Source organism: Sander vitreus, chromosome 7, assembly GCF_031162955.1.
Source record: "Sander vitreus isolate 19-12246 chromosome 7, sanVit1, whole genome shotgun sequence".
Classification (NCBI taxonomy): Eukaryota; Metazoa; Chordata; class Actinopteri; order Perciformes; family Percidae; genus Sander; species Sander vitreus.
In genome coordinates this window covers 27087276-27107333 of record NC_135861.1, presented here as the reverse complement: position 1 = coordinate 27107333, position 20058 = coordinate 27087276, and the positions used below count along the sequence as shown (strand labels likewise).

Sequence of the window (20058 nt, the reverse complement as noted above, 5' to 3'; positions counted from 1 at the left end):
AGGCTCAAATGATGATTGGAATATGTATTGGCCAAATCAGCAGTTGTGGAATGTAACTTGTAGGCTACATTTACTCAAGTAGCCTTCAGTTATAAGGTATATGTAGCTTACTTTTCTTAATTATATTTATTTCTTTGTACTTATATTCTATAAGTGACGCGATCCATGTTGTTTCCCGTCAATATTCAATTTTCATGGTTAGGGTTAACAGCATGTGGTAAAGTTGGTGATTTTCGGCTCAGGAAAAGATATACGTCACTGATTACCGATATGGCCACGCCTGTTTCCAACAAGAAGCTGCTTCCGCCAAGAACAGCCCACATTCACCGTTGTGGATTAGCAGCAGTTATTCTTCGCATTTAGTTGGGTAAGTCAAAAACACTGTTCCCATGCTTGAACAAACTAACGCTTACACTGCAAAAACAAACCGAAAACAGAACGGCGTTACCATTTGAACGTGACTAAAACAGTATATTATTAACGTTTGTTGATGTTACGTTAGCTAAACCCAATCTGTATTGACAGGAACTTGCAATTTCATGGCTTTTATAATGTACTGAGAATGAGCTAAATTGAACACAAAGTCAAATTATTATGGACGTTAGCTGACATTAAGCGTTTCTGGAGGAGCGCAACTACCCAGTGTCAGAGGGGTATGCAGCAATAATTTTGGCGCCCCCCCCCAAAAAAAACAACAAAAAAGTAAATAAATAAGTGTGCCCGACATCATCATGTATGGGGTTTAAAGGGGTGATAGAATGATTATATAGGGTATTTCACACTGTTCCTTAAGGTCTCCTAACAGGGTATGTAACATTGGTTGGGCTGAAAATTGCCCGAATGCTATTTTATTAGGCCCTTAACTACCCTGTGAATATGGCTCTTTTTGTAACAAGAGCTTTTCTTCCAAATATGATATGCTCATGAATATTTAGATGAGCTGTGCGCTGATTGGTTTGAGCGAACCACATACAAACACATTGGAGACGAGACAGCAGGTCTCATATTTCAGACACTGCAATGTTTCGTTACTAAATTCACTTCTGAGACTTATTTATGCGAGAAATCAACTATATAAAGCTCAAATATGGGCCGTTTTACAAAAATTGATGGCTAATTGCAAATTTGTCGGACTTCAGCAGGTCCACACAGTCTGACGAGACAGCGGCAGCCCCGCTGCGCTCCATACTCAGGAGAAAGTCACGTTAAATTATTTCGATTTTGGCATTAGAAGTAATCAGACTTCATCTGTAAGCAACACTAACGTTAAAGTGCAAAATGCAACGAATGTGAGGAGGACTCGGAGCTTGAACTGAATATTTAGTTTTGTGTGGTCTAATAGAACCCCTACCTGATGTCATCACTGGTCTCATCTCTATGTGATGTCATCGCTGACCTCATGTCTGTCTCATTCACTCCTTGCTCCTTGCCTGTGTTCTTCTCCACTAAGACATATTGTCAAACAAACATGTAATATACAGGGTTTCCCGCGGAAAATTTGTTAGTTAAGGTGGTAGGTTTGCCATCTGACCGGGGGGGGGTCTGTAGTACAGACTCTGTACTACACACTACACTAAATATCAAATTTAAATATATAATTAATACATCTCTGTAGTGCAGACTCTGTAGTACACACTACACTAAATATTAAAGTTAAATAATAATAAATAATTTATAAATAACCAGCTTTTCAAAATAACAGTTGCAATGTGCAATTTTAAGCTCATTAAGCTATTTTCAAAAACAGTGCTATAACAATTTTACTGCCATTCCAACTCTTCTCCAAAACAAACTGTGCTGAGATAACAGCGCTCAGCCCATAGCTTCACACACTCCAGCAGATAGTATGCGTGAAATAAAAACAGGACACGTCATTTCACTGTGTGTAACTACGCTAACTAACCGTGTATTGTGAACCGCGTCTTTGAGACAACAGCTGTGTCTCAAAGACCGGGCAACAGCCGGGACGTTGAGAATCCAAGCGCGAGAGGTGATGGATATTTCCAGTCAATTCGTCATGTATTCACTTTGTTGAAACAAGAGAAGAAAGCCTCACTGATGTGAAGAATAGGACAGAGAAACCTATATAAATGTTCTCTGCCTGCCGTATTCCAACGCTCCGGTAAGTCCACTCACCCAGTCTCTGCCCGGGCATGCCCCAGCTGCCGCACATTTGTTGACAAACTCCGACGCACACGCAACGGTGAAATGGCGATTTATCCCTTTAAATGTGAATATACGACAGATAAACGATATCTTTACAACTCGCCGTTACCTTGTTTCCTACAGACTGTGTTGATGCGACTTGCGGTTATATATTATTTTTGAAGACTCAGTTAAGGCGGCATGCACATGTTGATAAGGCGGGCCGCCTAAACTGCAAAGTGCTGCAGTAAACCCCTATATATTTTCTATATTAGTTTTTCCATATTAATAATATTAAGAAATGAATCTGTTGGTATCAAGTGGCTCCCCCTACACTTCCACCTAATGTTAGACCTACCTGCTGCCTTCCCCTGTCTTTCCTGGTCCACCATCCTCACACCTGAATGAAATGAACTCACTGTTAAATATAGCAGCCTAAATTCAATTCTTAAATCAGCCTAGTGATGGCATCTGATAAGACAACTATTATGCAGTAAGGTTGTGCTGCTGTTGAAATTACATTTACATATTTTACAAATATGGAGAGCCACTTAGCATAGACCTTTTAAAGAGAGAGATGTGACCCTGTAATTACAGCTTCTATGTCACCCAACAGATGTAACTATAGCCTGTATGTCTGACAGCACAACATCAACAGCTAATGGTAAAACAAAATCTATTAATGATTCCATTGTAAACCAGAGTTATTGCATTAGTTATGTTTTCCAGCTTCTTGTCATTTATTGTGCATGCTACCTTATATTTATCAGTTGTTATTTTACCTTAATAAAATTGAGATATGTCATGCATGGGATTGGTACCATAGGGTTTAACCAAAACCTAAATGTAGCTATCAGCAACATTGGTTTGCATTAAGCTAGCCGTAAACCCCACTTTAGCTGCTAGTGTTAGCAAACACTGGCTAGTCTGAGAACAGTCTGTTAACATGAATATTTGCAAGCCTCCAAGTTTGGTAGCAAATATATGTATGATTCCATGGTAAACCCCCATTTGGCTGCTACATTCCCAGTGTTAGCAAACACTAGCTAGTCTGTTAACATGAATATTTGCAAGCCTCCAAGCACAGACGTCACACTTTAAATCCTACCTGTTGCCTTTCACCATCCACTTATTTAACTGCTGTCGCATCCCTGGCCATGCCATCTCCTTTTCCCTCTTTCTTTTTAAATTTTAGCCCCCGACAACTCACTGCTCGTACGCTCCGTAACGCTCGTACCTGCTCGCTCGGCGCTCACGCTCAGTGAAGTATTATAATGAACATTGTCGTTGACTGTTGATGTCAATGACTGGCTATATACAATATGTATTTGAATTTGTTTAGGGTATGATTAGTACCTGTAATGCTAGTCCTTTACACAATATAAAATGTATATGAGAGCTTAAAAAAACATTTTAATATATTTTATAATATCTAGGTCTGAAAGTGTGGCTGATAGGAGACAGCTACATCCGACGTGGGGAAGAGAGAGCCAGACAGACCACAGGGAGGAACCTGGGACTAGATGGCCGTGTATGGTGGTTTGGCAGGGGTGGTCTGAGATAGAGGAACCTTCTTCCCTTTTTTCATCAGTCTTCGAGAGGAAGACTGATGCAGCCCTCTTTGTGTAAGGATATGTCTCCACCTATTTATGTAAATGTTTTAAATTTTAGATTATTTATTTATATATATATATATTTTTTTATTTGTTAATCATTCTGTTCACTCACATTCTGTGTTCTTCCTCTCCCTCTTGCCTTTATTTCTCCCTGCCTTTTCCTCTCTTGCCTCCACTCATCTTCCCCAGCCTCACCGACATGTGTTTTGCATTTTTTATTTTGTCTTTCTTCCCCATATCGGATGTAGATTTTGTTTGTCCTATATATTATGTTTTTTTTTTTAAGATTATTTTTGGGGCTTTATTTGAAAGTGGATCGATATGAAAGGGGAGAGAGATGGGGGATGACACGCAGCAAAGGGCAGCAGGTCAGACCTGAACCCTGTGCCGCTGCAGGACTCAGCCAACGTGGGGCGAACGCTGCCACGGAAGGCGCGCTGCAGCAGCTCCGTGGTCTGTGCCGCTGCTCGTCTCTATTTTTACAGTGAGAGTGGACACTAAGCAACGCACAGGTCTGCTTCAGAGCTCCGTGTGTTTGAGTCTGATCCATAGACTGGAAACGTCACGGGAACTTGAAACTAAATCATTAGTTTGAAGTTTTCCCCCAATTAGGAAAGGATCGACAATAATCATCAATTCAATCTAATAATCAGGTTGACAAGTAAACGTGTGGCTGAGGGGACACCCTAGGATGATCATGTTTAATAAACATGTTTTATTTCACTCGTCATTCTAATTCTATTATTAATGAGAAGTAGACCTAAGGGCGACACGGCGCCCCCAACACATTTGACGCCCTAGGAAATGCCTAGTTCGCCTATAGCAGTCGCCGGCCCTGGTTACTGCTATTGGTATATTTGTATTTCTCTCTGTAAAACATATGCCGAATTTGCCAGGCGAACCTGTCGCTACAGACGAGATGTGAAATAGCTTGGTAAAATTAGGTACATAAACAGCAACTAACAACAACTAAGGACAGGACTAAGCATATTTTACTAACAAAAGATTGAATTTGAACCATTATATATACATTATTTGAGACTGACTATTTATTGTTGTTTGTGGGTTAATGTGTTTCGTGGAGTTGGCTCTGCTTGAATGGAATCAGCGTGAGTATGAACCATATTAACTAAGTTAACACTCTGACTGTTTAGCTTACATTTGCGTTTCTCTTTGCCAGAAAGCTCAAAGACTTCAGTCAGACTTGGCAGATTCCGTCATGTTTGTCACTTACTTCCTACTATTGAGCAGTCTTGGCCTTGTCATTACAACTCAAGGTGAGTGGCAGAGCAGATAAGCTTGTGACATAGGCTATGAGTGATTATACACAAGCTGTTTACTTATCTTGTCCTCACTTCTAGTGTTCATCTTTATCTTTCTGTATTTTTCGTTGTAGCTCAAAACTGCTCCAAACCTGTAGGAGGAGACAACATGAGATTGAAGGGCGAGGACATTCTTTTACAAACATTCCCAGAGGGGTTGAAAGTGACTTTCGCCTGCAATATTGGCTATGTGACTGCAGGAGGGTCTCCGTCCATTACTTGTACTGCTGGCAAATGGACTACTCTGAAGCTGACATGCGAAAGTGAATAATTACACTTTATTTTTACATTCAAATTTGTAAAAGCAGCAATAATGTGGCAATATTCTCTGGTCTTTGACCAACCGGGAAATTACGTCTTACCAACATATAAATGCTGGATGAATAGATGAGTGACTGATAATATCTAGTAACCATTCTGTTGAATCATATCTATATCCAGTCATTTTAACTCATTTAGACCGGGTGCCACATATGCGTGTGATTAAATCCTTATGAGGGTTATCTTTTTTTCAGGGAGGGACTGTGGCTCTGCTGGAGAAGTGGACAACGGAAATGTCGATTATGAAGGGACACAGTTCGGTGATAAACTAGTGGTCACTTGCAACACCGGGTTAGTAATAAACTGATAACTAGGACGGTTCATGTTAAGAGAATTAGTTTTTAAAATGTAATAGTAAGAAATGTATTTACCTCTAAAATGTCAGCAACCATCATGTTTCCAAATCAAAAAATGTATTCTAATCAAAGTGGGTGTTCAGTGGGGCTACCAGTCAGTGTTATCATGTGAATTAAAGGGGCTTACACAGATTCTTCTTGACATGTTGTCTGAAGTCAAACCTTCTTTTTTTTTTTTATTCCCTAATTAGCTTCTATATGGTCCCCAAAGATAAAGGTCAAATCATTTGTGGAGACCAAGGGTGGCTGGACAGGTTGCCTACATGTGAAGGTTGGTCATCTCTGTGTGTTAATACAAGACACATGACTAAATAAAAACTGTGTATTTCCATTCTAATAGATGTCACTTTCATTTTGCAGTGGTGACTTGTGATCCGCCACCTGCGGTAGCGAATGGTGTTTTCAGTCCAGTCAAAGAATCCTATGACTATAGTGAAGTTGTACAGTACAAATGTCAAAAAGATTATACACTTTCTGGATCAAGTTCAATATCATGTTCAGAACATGGAACATTTGGTCCTGCTCCAACATGTGTCCGTAAGTATTTTCCATCCTTTTCTCAACATTTTCCCAGTGTAAACTCAGCTGTGACTGATACTCTCCCATACTATGGAAAGAGTTATTTTGGACTGTTGTATTAATTTCTATTTTAAAATGTTCTCTTCCTGCAGTGGTTCGATGTGAGGATCCTACAATAGACAATGCTCACCAGACTGAGGGTTCTCGACCCCCTCATGGATACAGGTCTACGGTGACATATGAGTGCAAATCTGGGTATGTTATGAAAGGAGTGCGCGCCCTGACATGTGGACTAGATAGTCAGTGGGCACCTGCACTTCCAACATGTCAAAGTAAGTCATTAATTGAAATTACTACTTGGTCTAAGTCTGTAAAGAAAAGTTAACCTGTTACATTTGACCATGATGAAAACATGATTAGTATACTAATCCAGATACCATCACATTTTTACATGTGATTAATCTCATAGCATTGCATATACTTCCGTCAGTAGTTTCCCTTTTAGATAACATTAGCAATTTTTTTTTTGTGCTTTTGCTCTGTGGTTAAAAAAACAAACAAAAAAAAACATTTAAAAGTCTGTTTTTTGTTTTTGCTCTCACTCAAATGCCCTTTTTTTATTTATGTGAAGAAATTACTTGCCATAAATGCCATATTTAAAGTTTCAAGATGAATCTATGAAATTCTTCAACCACGCAGCCTCTGTTTGCCAAATAGATTCCTCAAAGATTATATAAATATAACCTAAGATATGAAGGAGAAGGTTGGAAGTAGTAATTAGAGCCATGGATTTAATAATTTCAACAAGGCTGCAGTGTGTGAAATATTTTTCATAGTTGGATGTGCATTTCAGATCATTTTGTTTCTGGTCAAAAAACACATTTAACTTTTCTTAATTGGCCAAGGTTTTAGAGAGTGAGTGGAGGCCTGGTCACGTAACAACACATTTCTATAAGTGTGTATATAATCACTTATCTGTTTAAAAGGCTGTGTGTGTGTGAAATGCATGTTAATTAGTTTTCACAGCCTCTTAATTATGAATCAATAAAATGATTAAAGTGGTTATTTGTAACTTTCAGTTTGTGTTGATTCTATCGGCCGCTTTGGACTAAAGCAGTAGTGTTTTTATCACACCTGCTGTCGTAAAGGTCTTTTCTTCACGGTGCTGTGTTGCCCGCTGTATTACCGAGTTAGCGTTACCGGGAGGTCATATAGTTGTGATGAATGTTTTGCTCAGCCAGAAAATCATTCATTTACAATAAGAGAATAAGTTACAGATGTATCGTTACATTTCAGGTGTTGCAGACAGTAACTTAGCCTACTTTACTTTAGGCGTAATTTCATGTCTGCTACTGACGTACAACCACAGTGCGCACTGTAAAGTTATTTTATGAAGGAAATAGACATATTACATATTACATGAAGGCCAACTCTGGGATGTTTTTGAATCGCGCCTGGACTACTCTGATGCTGACATGCGAAAGTGAATAATGACACTTTATTTTTACATTCAAATTTGTAAAAGCAGCAATAATGTGGCAATATTCTCTGGTCTTTGACCAACCGGGAAATTATGTTTTACCAACATATACGTAAATGCTGGATGAATAGATGAGTGACTGATAATATCTAGTAACCATTCTGTTGAATCGTATCTATATCCAGTCATTTTAACTCATTTAGACCGGATGCCACATATGCGTGTGATTAAATCCTTATGAGGGTTATCTTTTTTCAGGGAGGGACTGTGGCTCTGCTGGAGAAGTGGACAACGGAAATGTCGATTACCCTGAAGGGACACAGTTCGGTGATAAACTAGTGGTCACTTGCAACACCGGGTTAGTAATAAACTGATAACTAGGACGGTTCATGTTAAGAGAATTAGTTTTTAAAATGCAATTGTAAGAAATGTATTTACCTCTAAAATGTCAGCAACCATCATGTTTCCAAATCAAAAAAAAATATTCTAATCAAAGTGGGTGTTCAGTGGGGCTACCAGTCAGTGTTATCATGTGAATTAAAGGGGCTTACACAGATTCTTCTTGACATGTTGTCTGAAGTCAAAATATTTTTTTTATTCCCTAATTAGCTTCAAAATGGTCCCCAAAGATAAAGGTGAAATCATTTGTGGAGCCCAAGGGTGGCTGGACAGGTTGCCTACATGTGAAGGTTGGTCATCTGTGTGTGTAAATACAAGACTAACTAAAAACTGTGTATTCCCATTCTAATAAATTTCACTTTCATTTTGCAGTGGTGACTTGTGATCCACCACCTATGGTAGCGAATGGTGTTTTCAGTCCAGTCAAAGATTCCTATAACTATAGTGAAGTTGTACAGTACAAATGTCAAAAAGATTATACACTTAAAGCGTAACTCTCGCCAAAATGCAACCTTGAGTCTTTTTGTGAATGTACCAGAGTCAAACTTTCATTTAAAAGCATATTTAGGACGGAATCGGCACTTTTAAGATTTACCGTATTTTCGTTTTTCGTTCAAATGGCCTTTTGAATGGGAGTGCAAGGGGCACTTTTATGCTAGCCTCAAAATAGCTATTTTTAAAACACTAAGAAGGCTCGACACAACATGAAACTTTGCTCGAAGTATCACCAGGGGCTCTACACCTTAACGAAAGCATTGAGAACATTGTTTGTGTACCCAGAGTTTACTAAGAAAGGTTTTGAACAACTCACCGTAGGTCTTGTTGTTTTCGGCCGCAGCCATTTTATCAGTCAAAAACAATCTATTTCCGAATGCTACATAACAGGGAGGAGAGTAAAGATGGAAAGCTCCTAAAGCTTAGTTCCATATAAATGCACGGATTATTTGTTTTGTCGTTATTGAAAAACAATATTGACCTCGTAGTTGAAAAAGGAGCCTCATATGGAGTCCGTTCATTCGCATTCGGATTTCGACTTGTTTTGACTGCCGAGGTGGTAGCGGCCGGAAACAACAAGACCTACAGTGAGTTGTTCAAAACCTCTCTTTTTAGTAAACTCTGGGTACACAAACAATGTTCTCAATGTTTGAGTTCATGTGTAGACCCCCTTGTGATACTTCGAGCAAAGTTTCAGGCTAGCATAAAAGTGCCCCTAGCACTTCCATTCAAAAGGCCATTTGACCAAAAAACGAAAATACGGTAAATCTTAAAAGTGGCGATTCCTTCCTAAATATACTTTTAAACAAAAGTTTGACTCGGGTACATTCACAAAAAGACCCTAGGTTGCATTTTGGCGAGAGTTACGCTTTAATGGATCAAGTTCAATATCATGTTTAGAACATGGAACATTTGGTCCTGCTCCAACATGTGTCTGTGTTTTTCATCCTTTCCTCAACATTTTCCCAGTGTAAACTCAGCTGTGACTGACACTCTCTCATACTTTGGAAAAAGTTATTTTGGACAATTGTATTAATTTCTATTTTAAAATGTTCTCTTCCTGCAGTGGTTCGATGTGAGGATCCTAAAATAGACAATGCTCACCAGACTGAGGGTTCTCGACCCCCTCATGGATACAGGTCTACGGTGACATATGAGTGCAAATCTGGGTATGTTATGGAAGGAGTGCGCACCCTGACATGTGGACTAGATAGTCAGTGGGCACCTGCACTTCCAACATGTCAAAGTAAGTCATTAATTGAAATTACTACTTGGTGTAAGTCTGTAAAGAAAAGTCAACCTGTTACGTCTGACCATGATGAAAACATGATTAGTATACTAATCCAGATACCATCACATTTTTACATGTGATTAATCTCATAACATTGCATAGACATGCCGTCAGTTTCCCTTTTAGATACAAATTGAATTTCTTTTTGTGTGCTTTTGCTCTGTGTAGTTTCCCTTATCTAAAAGTAGTTTCCCTTTTTAGATAACATTTGGATTTTTTTGGTGCTTTTGCTCTGTGGTTAAATTTAAAAAAAAAAAAGAAGAAGAAAAGATTAAAAAGTCTGGTTTTTTGTTTTTGCTCTCACTCAAATGCCCTTTTTTATTTATGTGAAGAAATGACTTGCCATAAATGCCATATTTAAAGTTTCAGGATGAATCTATGAAATTCTTCAACCATGCAGCCTCTGTTTGCCAAATAGATTCCTCAAAGATTATATAAATATAACCTAAGATATGAAGGAGAAGGTTGGAAGTAGTAATTAGAGCCATGGATTTAATAATTTCAACAAGGCTGCAGTGTGTGAAATATTTTTCATAGTTGGATGTGCATTTCAGATCATTTTGTTTCTGGTCAAAAAACACATTTAACTTTTCTTAATTGGCCAAGGTTTTAGAGAGTGAGTGGAGGCCTGGTCACGTAACAACACATTTCTATAAGTGTGTATATAATCACTTATCTGTTTAAAAGGCTGTGTGTGTGTGTGTGAAATGCATGTTAATTAGTTTTCACAGCCTCTTAATTATGAATCAATAAAATGATTAAAGTGGTTATTTGTAACTTTCAGTTTGTGTTGATTCTAGCGGCCGCTTTGGACAAAAGCAGTAGTGTTTTTATCACACTTTCATTTTGCAGTGGTGACTTGTGATCCGCCACCTGCGGTAGCGAATGGTGTTTTCAGTCCAGTCAAAGAATCCTATGACTATGGAGAAGTTGTACAGTACAAATGTCAAAAAGGTTATACACTTTCTGGATCAAGTTCAATATCATGTTCAGAACATGGAACATTTGGTCCTGCTCCAACATGTGTCCGTAAGTATTTTCCATCCTTTTCTCAACATTTTCCCAGTGTAAACTCAGCTGTGACTGATACTCTCCCATACTATGGAAATAGTTATTTTGGACAATTGTATTAATTTCTATTTTAAAATATTCTCTTCCTGCAGTGGTTCGATGTGACGATCCTAAAATAGACAATGCTCACCAGACTGAGGGTTCTCGACCCCCTCATGGATACGGGTCTACGGTGACATATGAGTGCAAATCTGGGTATGTTATGAAAGGAGTGCGCTCCCTGACATGTGGACTAGATAGTCAGTGGGCACCTGCACTTCCAACATGTCAAAGTAAGTCATTAATTACATGTGATTAATCTCATAATATTGCATAGACATGCCGTCAGTTTCCCTTTTAGATACAAATTGAATTTCTTTTTGTGTGCTTTTGCTCTGTGGTTAAATTAAAAAAAAAAGATTAAAAAAGTCAGTTTTTTGGTTTTTGCTCTCACTCAAATGCCCTTTTCATTTATGTGAAGAAATGACTTGCCATAAATGCCATATTTAAAGTTTCAGGATGAATTTATGAAATTCTTCAACCACGCAGCCTCGGTTTGCCAAATTCCTCAAAGATTATATAAATATACAGTGGGTACGGAAAGTATTCAGATCCCTGCAAGTTTTTCCACTCGGTTTCATTGTAGCCATTTGCTAAAATCATTAATGTACACTCAGCACCACATCTTGACAGAAAAAAAACAGAAATGTAGACATTTTTGCAAATTTATTAAAAAAGAAAAACTGAAATATCACATGGTCATAAGTATTCAGACCCTTTGCTCAGTATTGAGCAGAAGCACCCTTTTGAGCTAGTACAGCCATGAGTCTTCTTGGGAATGATGCAACAAGTTTTTCACACCTGGATTTGGGGATCCTCTGCCGTTCTTCCTTGCAGATCCTCTCCAGTTCCGTCAGGTTGGATGGTGAACATTGGTAGATGCTCAATTGGGTTTAGGTCAGGGCTCTGGCTGGGCCAGTCAAGAATGGTCACAGAGTTGTTCCGAAGCCACTCCTTTGTTATTTAGCTGTGTGCTTAGGGTCATTGTCTTTGTTGGAAGGGTGAACCTTCGGCAGTCTGAGGTCCTGAGCACTCTGGATGAGGTTTTCTTCAGGATATCTCTGTACTTGGCCACATGTCATCTATCTTCAATTGCAACCAGTCGTCCTGTCCCTGCAGCTGAAAAAGCACCCCATGAGCATGATGCTGCCACCACCATGTTTCACTGTTGGGATTGTATTGGGCAGGTGATGAGCAGTGCCTGGTTTTCTCACACATACCGCTTAAATTAACGCCAAAGTTCAATCTTGGTCTCACCAGACAGAGAATCTTATTTCTCATAGTCTGGGGAGTCCATGTGTTTTTAGCAAACTCTATGCGGGCTTTCATATGTCTTGCACTGAGGAGAGGCTTCCGTCGGGCCACTCTGCCATAAAGCCCTCACTGGTGGAGGAGCTGCAGTGATAGTTGACTTAGTGGAGACGTTCTCCCATCTCCTGCTGCATCTCTGGGAGCTCAGCCACAGCGTCTTTGGGTTCTTCTTTACCTCTCACCACAGGCTCTTCTCCACGATTGCTCAGTTTGGCTGGGACAGCCAGGTCTAGGAAGAGTTCTGGTCGTCCCAAACTTCTTCCCATTTAAGGATTATGGAGGCCACTGTGCTCTTAGGAACCTTGAGTGCTGCAGAAATTCTTTTTGTAACCTTGGCCAGATCTGTGCCTTGCCACAATTCAGGTCTCTGAGCTCCTTGGGCAGTTCCTTCCGACCTCATGATTCTCATTTGCTCTGACATGCACTGTGAGCTGTAAGGTCTTATATAGACAGGTGTGTGCCTTTCCTAATCAAGTCCAATCAGTTTAATTAAAGAGTCACAGCAGGACTCCAATGAAGGAGTAGAACCATCTCAAGGAGGATCAGAAGAAATGGACAGCATGTGAGTTAAATATGAGTGTCACAGCAAAGGGTCTGAATACTTAGGATATTATATATATATATATATATATATATATATATATATATATATATATATATATATATATATATATATATATATATATATAATGGAGGGGGGGGGTGTAATGTCATGTTTGCTACTGACGCACAACCACATTGCGCACTGTAAAGTTATTTTATGAAGGAAATAGACATATTACATATTACATGAAGGCCAATTCTGGGACGTTTTTGAATCCTTTACAACCCCGTAATTTTCTCCATCTGTTGAAAGCCAACCGAGCTGTAACTCAGGTTTTCACACGTCGTCTGTCGATTCTCTTTTTAGCTTTTAGTTCTTCTTTGTTTAATTTCCTTCTTTTCTGTGATGGTCCTGCCCCAGTATCAGCCACAACTACAACAGATAACTTCTAAAATAAACTTAAAATACAATTAGGCCTATATAAAGAAATCTTCTGCTACCCTTTACATTGCTGGATACAATAACACAGACTTTTCCGTTGTGACCCGGTTAAGGACATTATAAAAAAGTAGGCCTTTATAAAATTAGCGTTATTTTTCACGGTTAGTCTCGTTTGCTGTTGCAGGTCATTTATGATCATCAAATGAAAAATTACATTTTTAGAAACCATTTAAAAGTTACTTATAGTCACTTTGAAGTGAAAAAGTGTATCTTTGTGGTATTAGCATATCTCTAATAACATTGTCCTGATTTATGTTTTTGCAGGAATACCACCCCCACCTAAACCCCCCACCACCACCACCACCACCACAACACATTCTCCCCCAAAGACATCAGGTAAAATCCATGTTAATGCTTAAGAAGACATTAGCAGCCCTTCAGAGTTGTCACCTGTCACCTAGTTTGGGCCTTTTTGGGCTGATGGACACCAAAGGGCTAAACTGTTTTACAGTATCAAAGCTAATTAATGTATCTTAGATCAAACTGCTATCGTTGTGTTTGTGTCAAGGAATTACAGTTGAGTGATCCTAGTGAAGTATAAACAAGGCTTTATTTGCTGCTGATATTGCTTGCTACACAGTGAAGTAGTGTTTGGAGATATGTTCTGTACTGTACATCAGTTTGTAAGGTCACTCAAATTCATAAAAAAAAAAACGAACATTCGCGTCTGGTTATTTAATCCAAAAATAGTTTACTAATTAATTTTCCAGAAATTGATACTATACCATGATATACTGTATATCAATATCATGATATCAAATTACACAAACCTGGTGGAAGATTATATCCATATTGCTCACTCCTGATTTGAAATAATTACAGATTTTAGTTTTCCCCAAAAAAATTCTGTCTAATACACTTTTGTGTTTATACTTTGGTTTCTATTAGTGCTGAGCAAAGTCAGTATTTTTTCATACGTTGCATTTTGACCTCACAGGAAAGGAAGTGCAACTTACACTGTACACACTTAGAGTTGCAAAGGGTCAAACTTTTTCCAGGGCAAGTTGAGCTTGAGAATGTTTTGGAATTTTGGCAATCTTTCCCAATTTCAATATAGAAATCATACCTTTTTGACTAGTGAAGTTATTTGAGGGTAAATACACATTAAAGCAATACTAGGTCTTATTGCATGTTTCAGTTAGAAGTATGCAAATTGAATTAAACGGTAACCATGCACTGCCTTCAGCAGGACACTCTTCCACCACATATGCATCCCACACTACTGCCACCTCTACTGAGCCATGTAAGTTTAGATTACGTTAATGGATATTAGGGGTGGGAAAAGAAATCTAAAATCATATCTATCGTGATTTTTTTGTGTGTGACGATGTTAGAATTGATTCTTTTCCCTAGAATCTTTACTTCTTCTTTTTTAAACCAATGATTGACCTAAATATTTTGATTATATGGTATCGCCAACGGCGACTACATCATCCATTTCCAGCAAAACAGAGCAAAAGCAGAAAATGCAGAAAATTCATGTTATGTACTTTGTTACAAATTAAATCATTGTCAGACTGACTGACGTGATGTGCATTGTTCTTAGAAAACGGTTAGTTTTTAGAAATGTCTCATGACATTGTGTGTAATTCAACTTTTGTTTTTGTTAAAAAAGGGGGGAAAAAATTGCAATAGTCAATACTATCAAATCACAATACTTCTAGAATCGCAATACAAATCAAACTGGCAGCCATGTATCGTGAAAGAATCGAATCTGGACATAAGCATATCGTCCCAGCCCTACTGGATATATATTTCTTTTGAGATTTCCTTTACAGGTTCAGTAGGTAACTTTTATAAAAACTAAATTTTTATGTCATAGTTGCTGAAACTCTCACTATATCCTGACAGACCTAATGGCATTTTCAAGTCTCCACCTCGCCCAAATTTAAACAACCAATCAGAGCCGAGGAGCCTTTGCAGCGTCTGTCACTGTTTGGGAACTGCGATCAAACTGCTAAACTAGATAGCGCTGATCAAGTATGAATCAAATATTCTGTTACTATATTTCTCGCCTCAGATGTTTTCATTTCAACATATTTTTGTGCAACTCTTCCTTAACACAAACACAATGGATCCAGTTTGATCCAAGATATATTAATTAGGGGTTCGAGCCCGAGGGGGCCGGGAGCTGCGTATGCAAGTCGACACGGCTCCCAGTACCAGAAATATAATATTTAAATGAATCATAGGCATAGCATTGCTTTTTTCAAAAGCTTTTTCATGATAAAATATTGACTCAACAGTGGAATTTTCAAAATGTGTAAAGCTAGGGGTGGGAATCACCAGACGCCCCACAATACAATATTCTCTCCATACTTTTATCAAGATACGATATTATTGGGATTTTAAACATATTGCGATATTCTGTGATATATTGCAATTTATTCCCTGAAAGCAATTGATTTTGTTACTTTCCAATTAAAAGAGCCATTTTTGGCCCGAAATAATTCAAAGAAATGAAATCTATGATTCTTATAATGAAAGTAACTAAGTCTATTTCAGTGTAAATCAGCCTATCAACATGACTAATAGGGCATTCATTAATATGGTGAGGTTTGTTGCCATTTGAGAGTGACATATCTAATTTTCTGATCAATTCAATGTAATTGACAGTTTAGTTATAGAAAAGCTGCTTTGATATTTTTGAACAAATACTTCATGTATCACTATTTGTGAAGGACTTTCCATGGCCTTTTGACTCATTACAATCTCCTGAACTGCCACAAAAGCAGCAACACTAGTGAGAGTTTGGAGATTGAAACAAATTCATAAAAGTACATTTGCTCTGCTTTCTGCAGCAGTTCTGATATTTTTTTTCTTTGTACATATTTTAGTTGACTGAAATGTAAACCTAAATGGAGAATGTAAGAATGACTTTAGGCTTACAAACTATACACTAAATAAAACTTAAAATGCAAAACAAAAAATAACCATTATTCACTTCAATGTAACTCTTTGTCAAAAGGAGCCACTGGAGAGGTGCTAAAGAGCCTACCTCTGCTCTAGTACCAACAAGTCAAATACTGATATGCAATTTATATAATAAAAGATTGATACTTGAATGAAAAATATCGCAAAACTAAGCTTTATTTATTTTAGTGACCCTTACTACACATTAGATTCTTTATTGTCCTTTGTATTGTCTTTCAAGTAAAGTTGTTGCCACAGTCTGTGCAGAGCCTGACATAAATACATAGGTACATGAATACATTATACCCCACAACATGACTACATGAAAGACATCAGATACTTGCACATTTATACACACAGCACCTACACACATGACCATTACTGATGTGTTTTGTTGAGTGATGTTATGGCAGCTATAGCCATTCCCAAACAGTTTCTTATCATAATGACTGACCCTGGTAAATCAAAGTAATTTTCATTCATTTGTTTTTGAACAGTAGCAGATTAGCTTTGTAGTTCAACCAACAACACTGTTTGACACAATTCTGTCTTTATTGTTTTTTTTACAGACAATCATGGGAATAAGTTGGCTATAGGCTTGAGTGTAACTCTTCTTGGTAAGTTTCAACTTCATCTTTTCAACAGTAGATCAAGAATGTAAAGCGGTAACGTTGACCCAAATAAGATCATGATGCCCTTACAAGAACCACGTGGTCATACTACAGTAGATATGGTGTTCTGGAGAGGGCATTATGTTCTCATTTGGGTCAAAAAATACCATAAGAATGTATTAATGGCTTGATGTGTCACTTTGTCACTTACTGGGGTTTGTGTTTTGTACATATTGTTATGAAAGGTGCACCTAAGGTTTAAATAGTCCTTTCTGAATTGGCATGCTAACAAATAGCAAAAGTCCCTTTTTTTTTCTTTTAAGCAATAATTTCATAAAAGCAAAGCCTTTTGGGATTACCAAAACCCTTTTCATGGTAGGCATTTAAACGAGCCCATCATCTTTTCTTACATCACCTCAAAAACATTTAAATTTTTTTTCTCATCAAAATAGTCCTCATTGCTATCGTTGTTGGAGCCATGGTATACTTCAAGAAAAAACGGTAAAAAGTTATTTTATTTAACTATGCCGACTAACCCTTAAAAATGGCTTTGTCCCTGTCATGGCTTTTCCGACCTTTTGTTGATGTCTGCTTTGGATCTGGTCAGCATTTAGCCTATATTCTGTTAACGCTCCCTCTGTCAAGTTTTATTAAGTGTTGCATGGATAGTTGTGCATGTGCATTTGTAACACTTTTTTTCTTAAAGGTCCAATGTGTGAATTTTTCCCATCTAGCGTTGAGATCATATATCGCAATCAACTCTCTCTCGCCACGCAGTTCAAAGTACGTACTGCAGCTACGGTAGCCTTCACGCTTCAAAGCGAAGGTGTACAAAAGGCCGTCTATCAACCGTGGTTGTCAGTATATCTATATCTATGGTTGGAGTGCATGACGGAGGGTGGCGCGGACGCGCGCTTCACACCGCGAGCGGGCACACGCGCCACCCGCCGGAAAAGGAGAGAGAAAGAAAAGGAGACTGCAGCGGTCCGGAGGATAATTAACTAACTTACAGAAAATTTTGAGCATTAAACACGTCATTTCCTGCATTCTGGTGAATTTGTATGCACCTATTTCTACCTTTTTCTGAATCAATTTATGCTGGAAATATCTTTATGTAAAGGGAAACATAGATTATAATCCAAATATAAAAACATAATGGAATATATTGCAATAAGGCTCTCGGGCATTCTGTATTGCTATCATCTATTTATTCTCCTGTAGATCGACTTTTCTAATTATATCTGAGTCAGCACACACGTTGCCTAGGCATCATTTACTCCTCCCTTCTCTTTTGCATCTTTTGTTGAGAAAGTAACCTCCTTAAATGTGCATATGACAATTATTCACCTCAATGATACATTAATTCATTTTAATGTATTAATAAACCCCTGGACTGTAACATTGTTAAGTTTGAGCAAGATTTCTGCTCATGTTCAAAACTTTGTGCACATTCAAAATATATCTGTCTTCTCTGAGATTTGGAGGAGTCGTGATATTTTGAGAAAAATAAAGTTATAATATTCACTATATTTCAGAAAATAATCTACCTGCCCCATAGTCTGCTGTGCGTTACGTGAGTGCTCTGCTGATACGGTAGATCTCAGACCTTCTGACAGACACAGAGCCCCGTTTGGGTCTCTGAATGAGTCTGATCGTTTAGGGAAGTGTCTGTACGCTGCTCTATGCTTCTTCTTTTTCGTTGGTTGTTGCGTTAAATCTTACCCAGATACAATAGTTCTATTTTCTGATTGGCTATTGTGTAGCCCCTTTCTTTTTTTGATTGGCTGATAAGTGGCAGGCTCAACTGAGAACTCCAGGGGAGACGCGCTTGATTCCTGCCGGTTCCATAGTGAGAGCGGCGCGCCAGAGAAATTTTGGGCACTACCCTGTGATAAACTTGTCAGCCAAGTCATGAAGCATTTTTTAAATAATAACCATTAGGTATGCAGTTATTTTGTTAATACTCTGCTGCGTTTAATGTTTTCATGGATGTCACACATTTGCGTGACATAGAATGGCATATAAATTACGTTTCATTTGGTGCGGCCCCTGAATGTGAAGTGAAATAGATGCTTTATGTTTTAATCATCTACGAACCACTTCAATACTTTTGTTTTAATTTAACATTTAATACTGGGTCACACTGCGCCCAGCTTATGAGCACCTGTCAGGTCAGGAATGACAGCCTGCAGAAAGCCACTGGTTGCATTGCAACTAGAGGCACCTTGCGAGTGTCACAGAAATGATGTCCTGTCATTATTGCTAGCGCAATTTGCAAACTTGATCTTGGGTGAACAGCACATAATGTCTTGGAAAGGATTTTTACATTGACTCGTTTCTGCAAAAGGAGAAAGTAGTGGTGGCTGCTGGTATGTCGCATTTCTGGAAATGTTTCTGAGGAAACCGCTTTTGTTGTGTGTTCCTGTTGGTGTAGTTTGTGTGTAATGAAATATGATAGAAATGTGACAACAGAGCATTTGGTGGTATGAGAGTCGTATTTCCTTCTGCAGAAGAGGTCGTGTTCTTTACACACTTTGTGAACATTACGTTATTATTACAATAATCAAATTTCAAAGTTTGGAACACCAGACCACATGATATGAATAGAAACCGGCTATTTGAACTTTTTGGTCTTGGATGATGTTGTGGTGACCTGCTTATTTCTGCTCTTAGAAATAAACGTGTAGTATTTTGCATCTCAAAGTAACACACACACACACTTGGATATTTTAGGCTGTAAGACCAATGCGAGCAGCAGACGTGTGTGTGTGTGTGTGTGTGTTTTCTTTAAATATGGGTGGTCTTGTATTCTTTTGGGTGAAGAGGGTGTTTCTTTGGACTTCCTTAAAGTCTCCTCCCTTCTTATTTGCCTGTTCGTACATAAGCAGCAACGTTGACCAGTCATTATTGGATTACAGCTCTGGGGGAGGTTCTCCTGACAATGTGGCTCCAAAAGAGAGAGAGGATGTAGAACTCCCGTTACGAGGACAGACAGCCAATAACAGCTGAACTCATTTATGCCAAATAAATGGATGGTAATGTTGACAGATGCTTTATATATTTCCTACTCCATGTCCACGATGTATTACTAATCTTTTCTTCCTTCTATATTATCTGCGGCAGT

The 20058-nt window shown here is 38.4% G+C and overlaps 1 protein-coding gene across 23 annotated transcripts in view; it reads left to right on the top strand.

Annotated features, from left to right (window-relative positions):
• The first annotated feature begins 260 nt into the window (after positions 1 to 260).
• Positions 261 to 20058, top strand: part of LOC144521262 (C4b-binding protein alpha chain-like) — a 62574-nt gene continuing 42776 nt past the window's right edge. For 4 of the 23 annotated variants that reach the window (XM_078255730.1, XM_078255724.1, XM_078255729.1 and 1 more), the window contains exons 1-14: positions 264 to 367; positions 3582 to 3770; positions 4946 to 5038; positions 5158 to 5346; positions 5599 to 5695; positions 5952 to 6031; positions 6121 to 6297; positions 6432 to 6611; positions 8018 to 8117; positions 8369 to 8448; positions 9720 to 9899; positions 10797 to 10973; positions 11108 to 11287; positions 13675 to 13720. In XM_078255730.1, coding sequence (XP_078111856.1) covers positions 3755 to 3770; positions 4946 to 5038; positions 5158 to 5346; positions 5599 to 5695; positions 5952 to 6031; positions 6121 to 6297; positions 6432 to 6611; positions 8018 to 8117; positions 8369 to 8448; positions 9720 to 9899; positions 10797 to 10973; positions 11108 to 11287; positions 13675 to 13720 — 1595 coding nt within the window. In that variant the 5' untranslated portion in view covers positions 264 to 367; positions 3582 to 3754. Of the gene's footprint in view, positions 368 to 3581; positions 3771 to 4941; positions 5039 to 5157; positions 5347 to 5598; positions 5696 to 5951; positions 6032 to 6120; positions 6298 to 6431; positions 6612 to 8017; positions 8118 to 8368; positions 8449 to 9719; positions 9900 to 10796; positions 10974 to 11107; positions 11288 to 13674; positions 13747 to 14596; positions 14654 to 16892; positions 16941 to 17386; positions 17436 to 19852; positions 19970 to 20058 lie in introns of all 23 variants that reach the window. The other 19 variants (XM_078255736.1, XM_078255733.1, XM_078255726.1 and 16 more) reach the window with 13 other exon arrangements.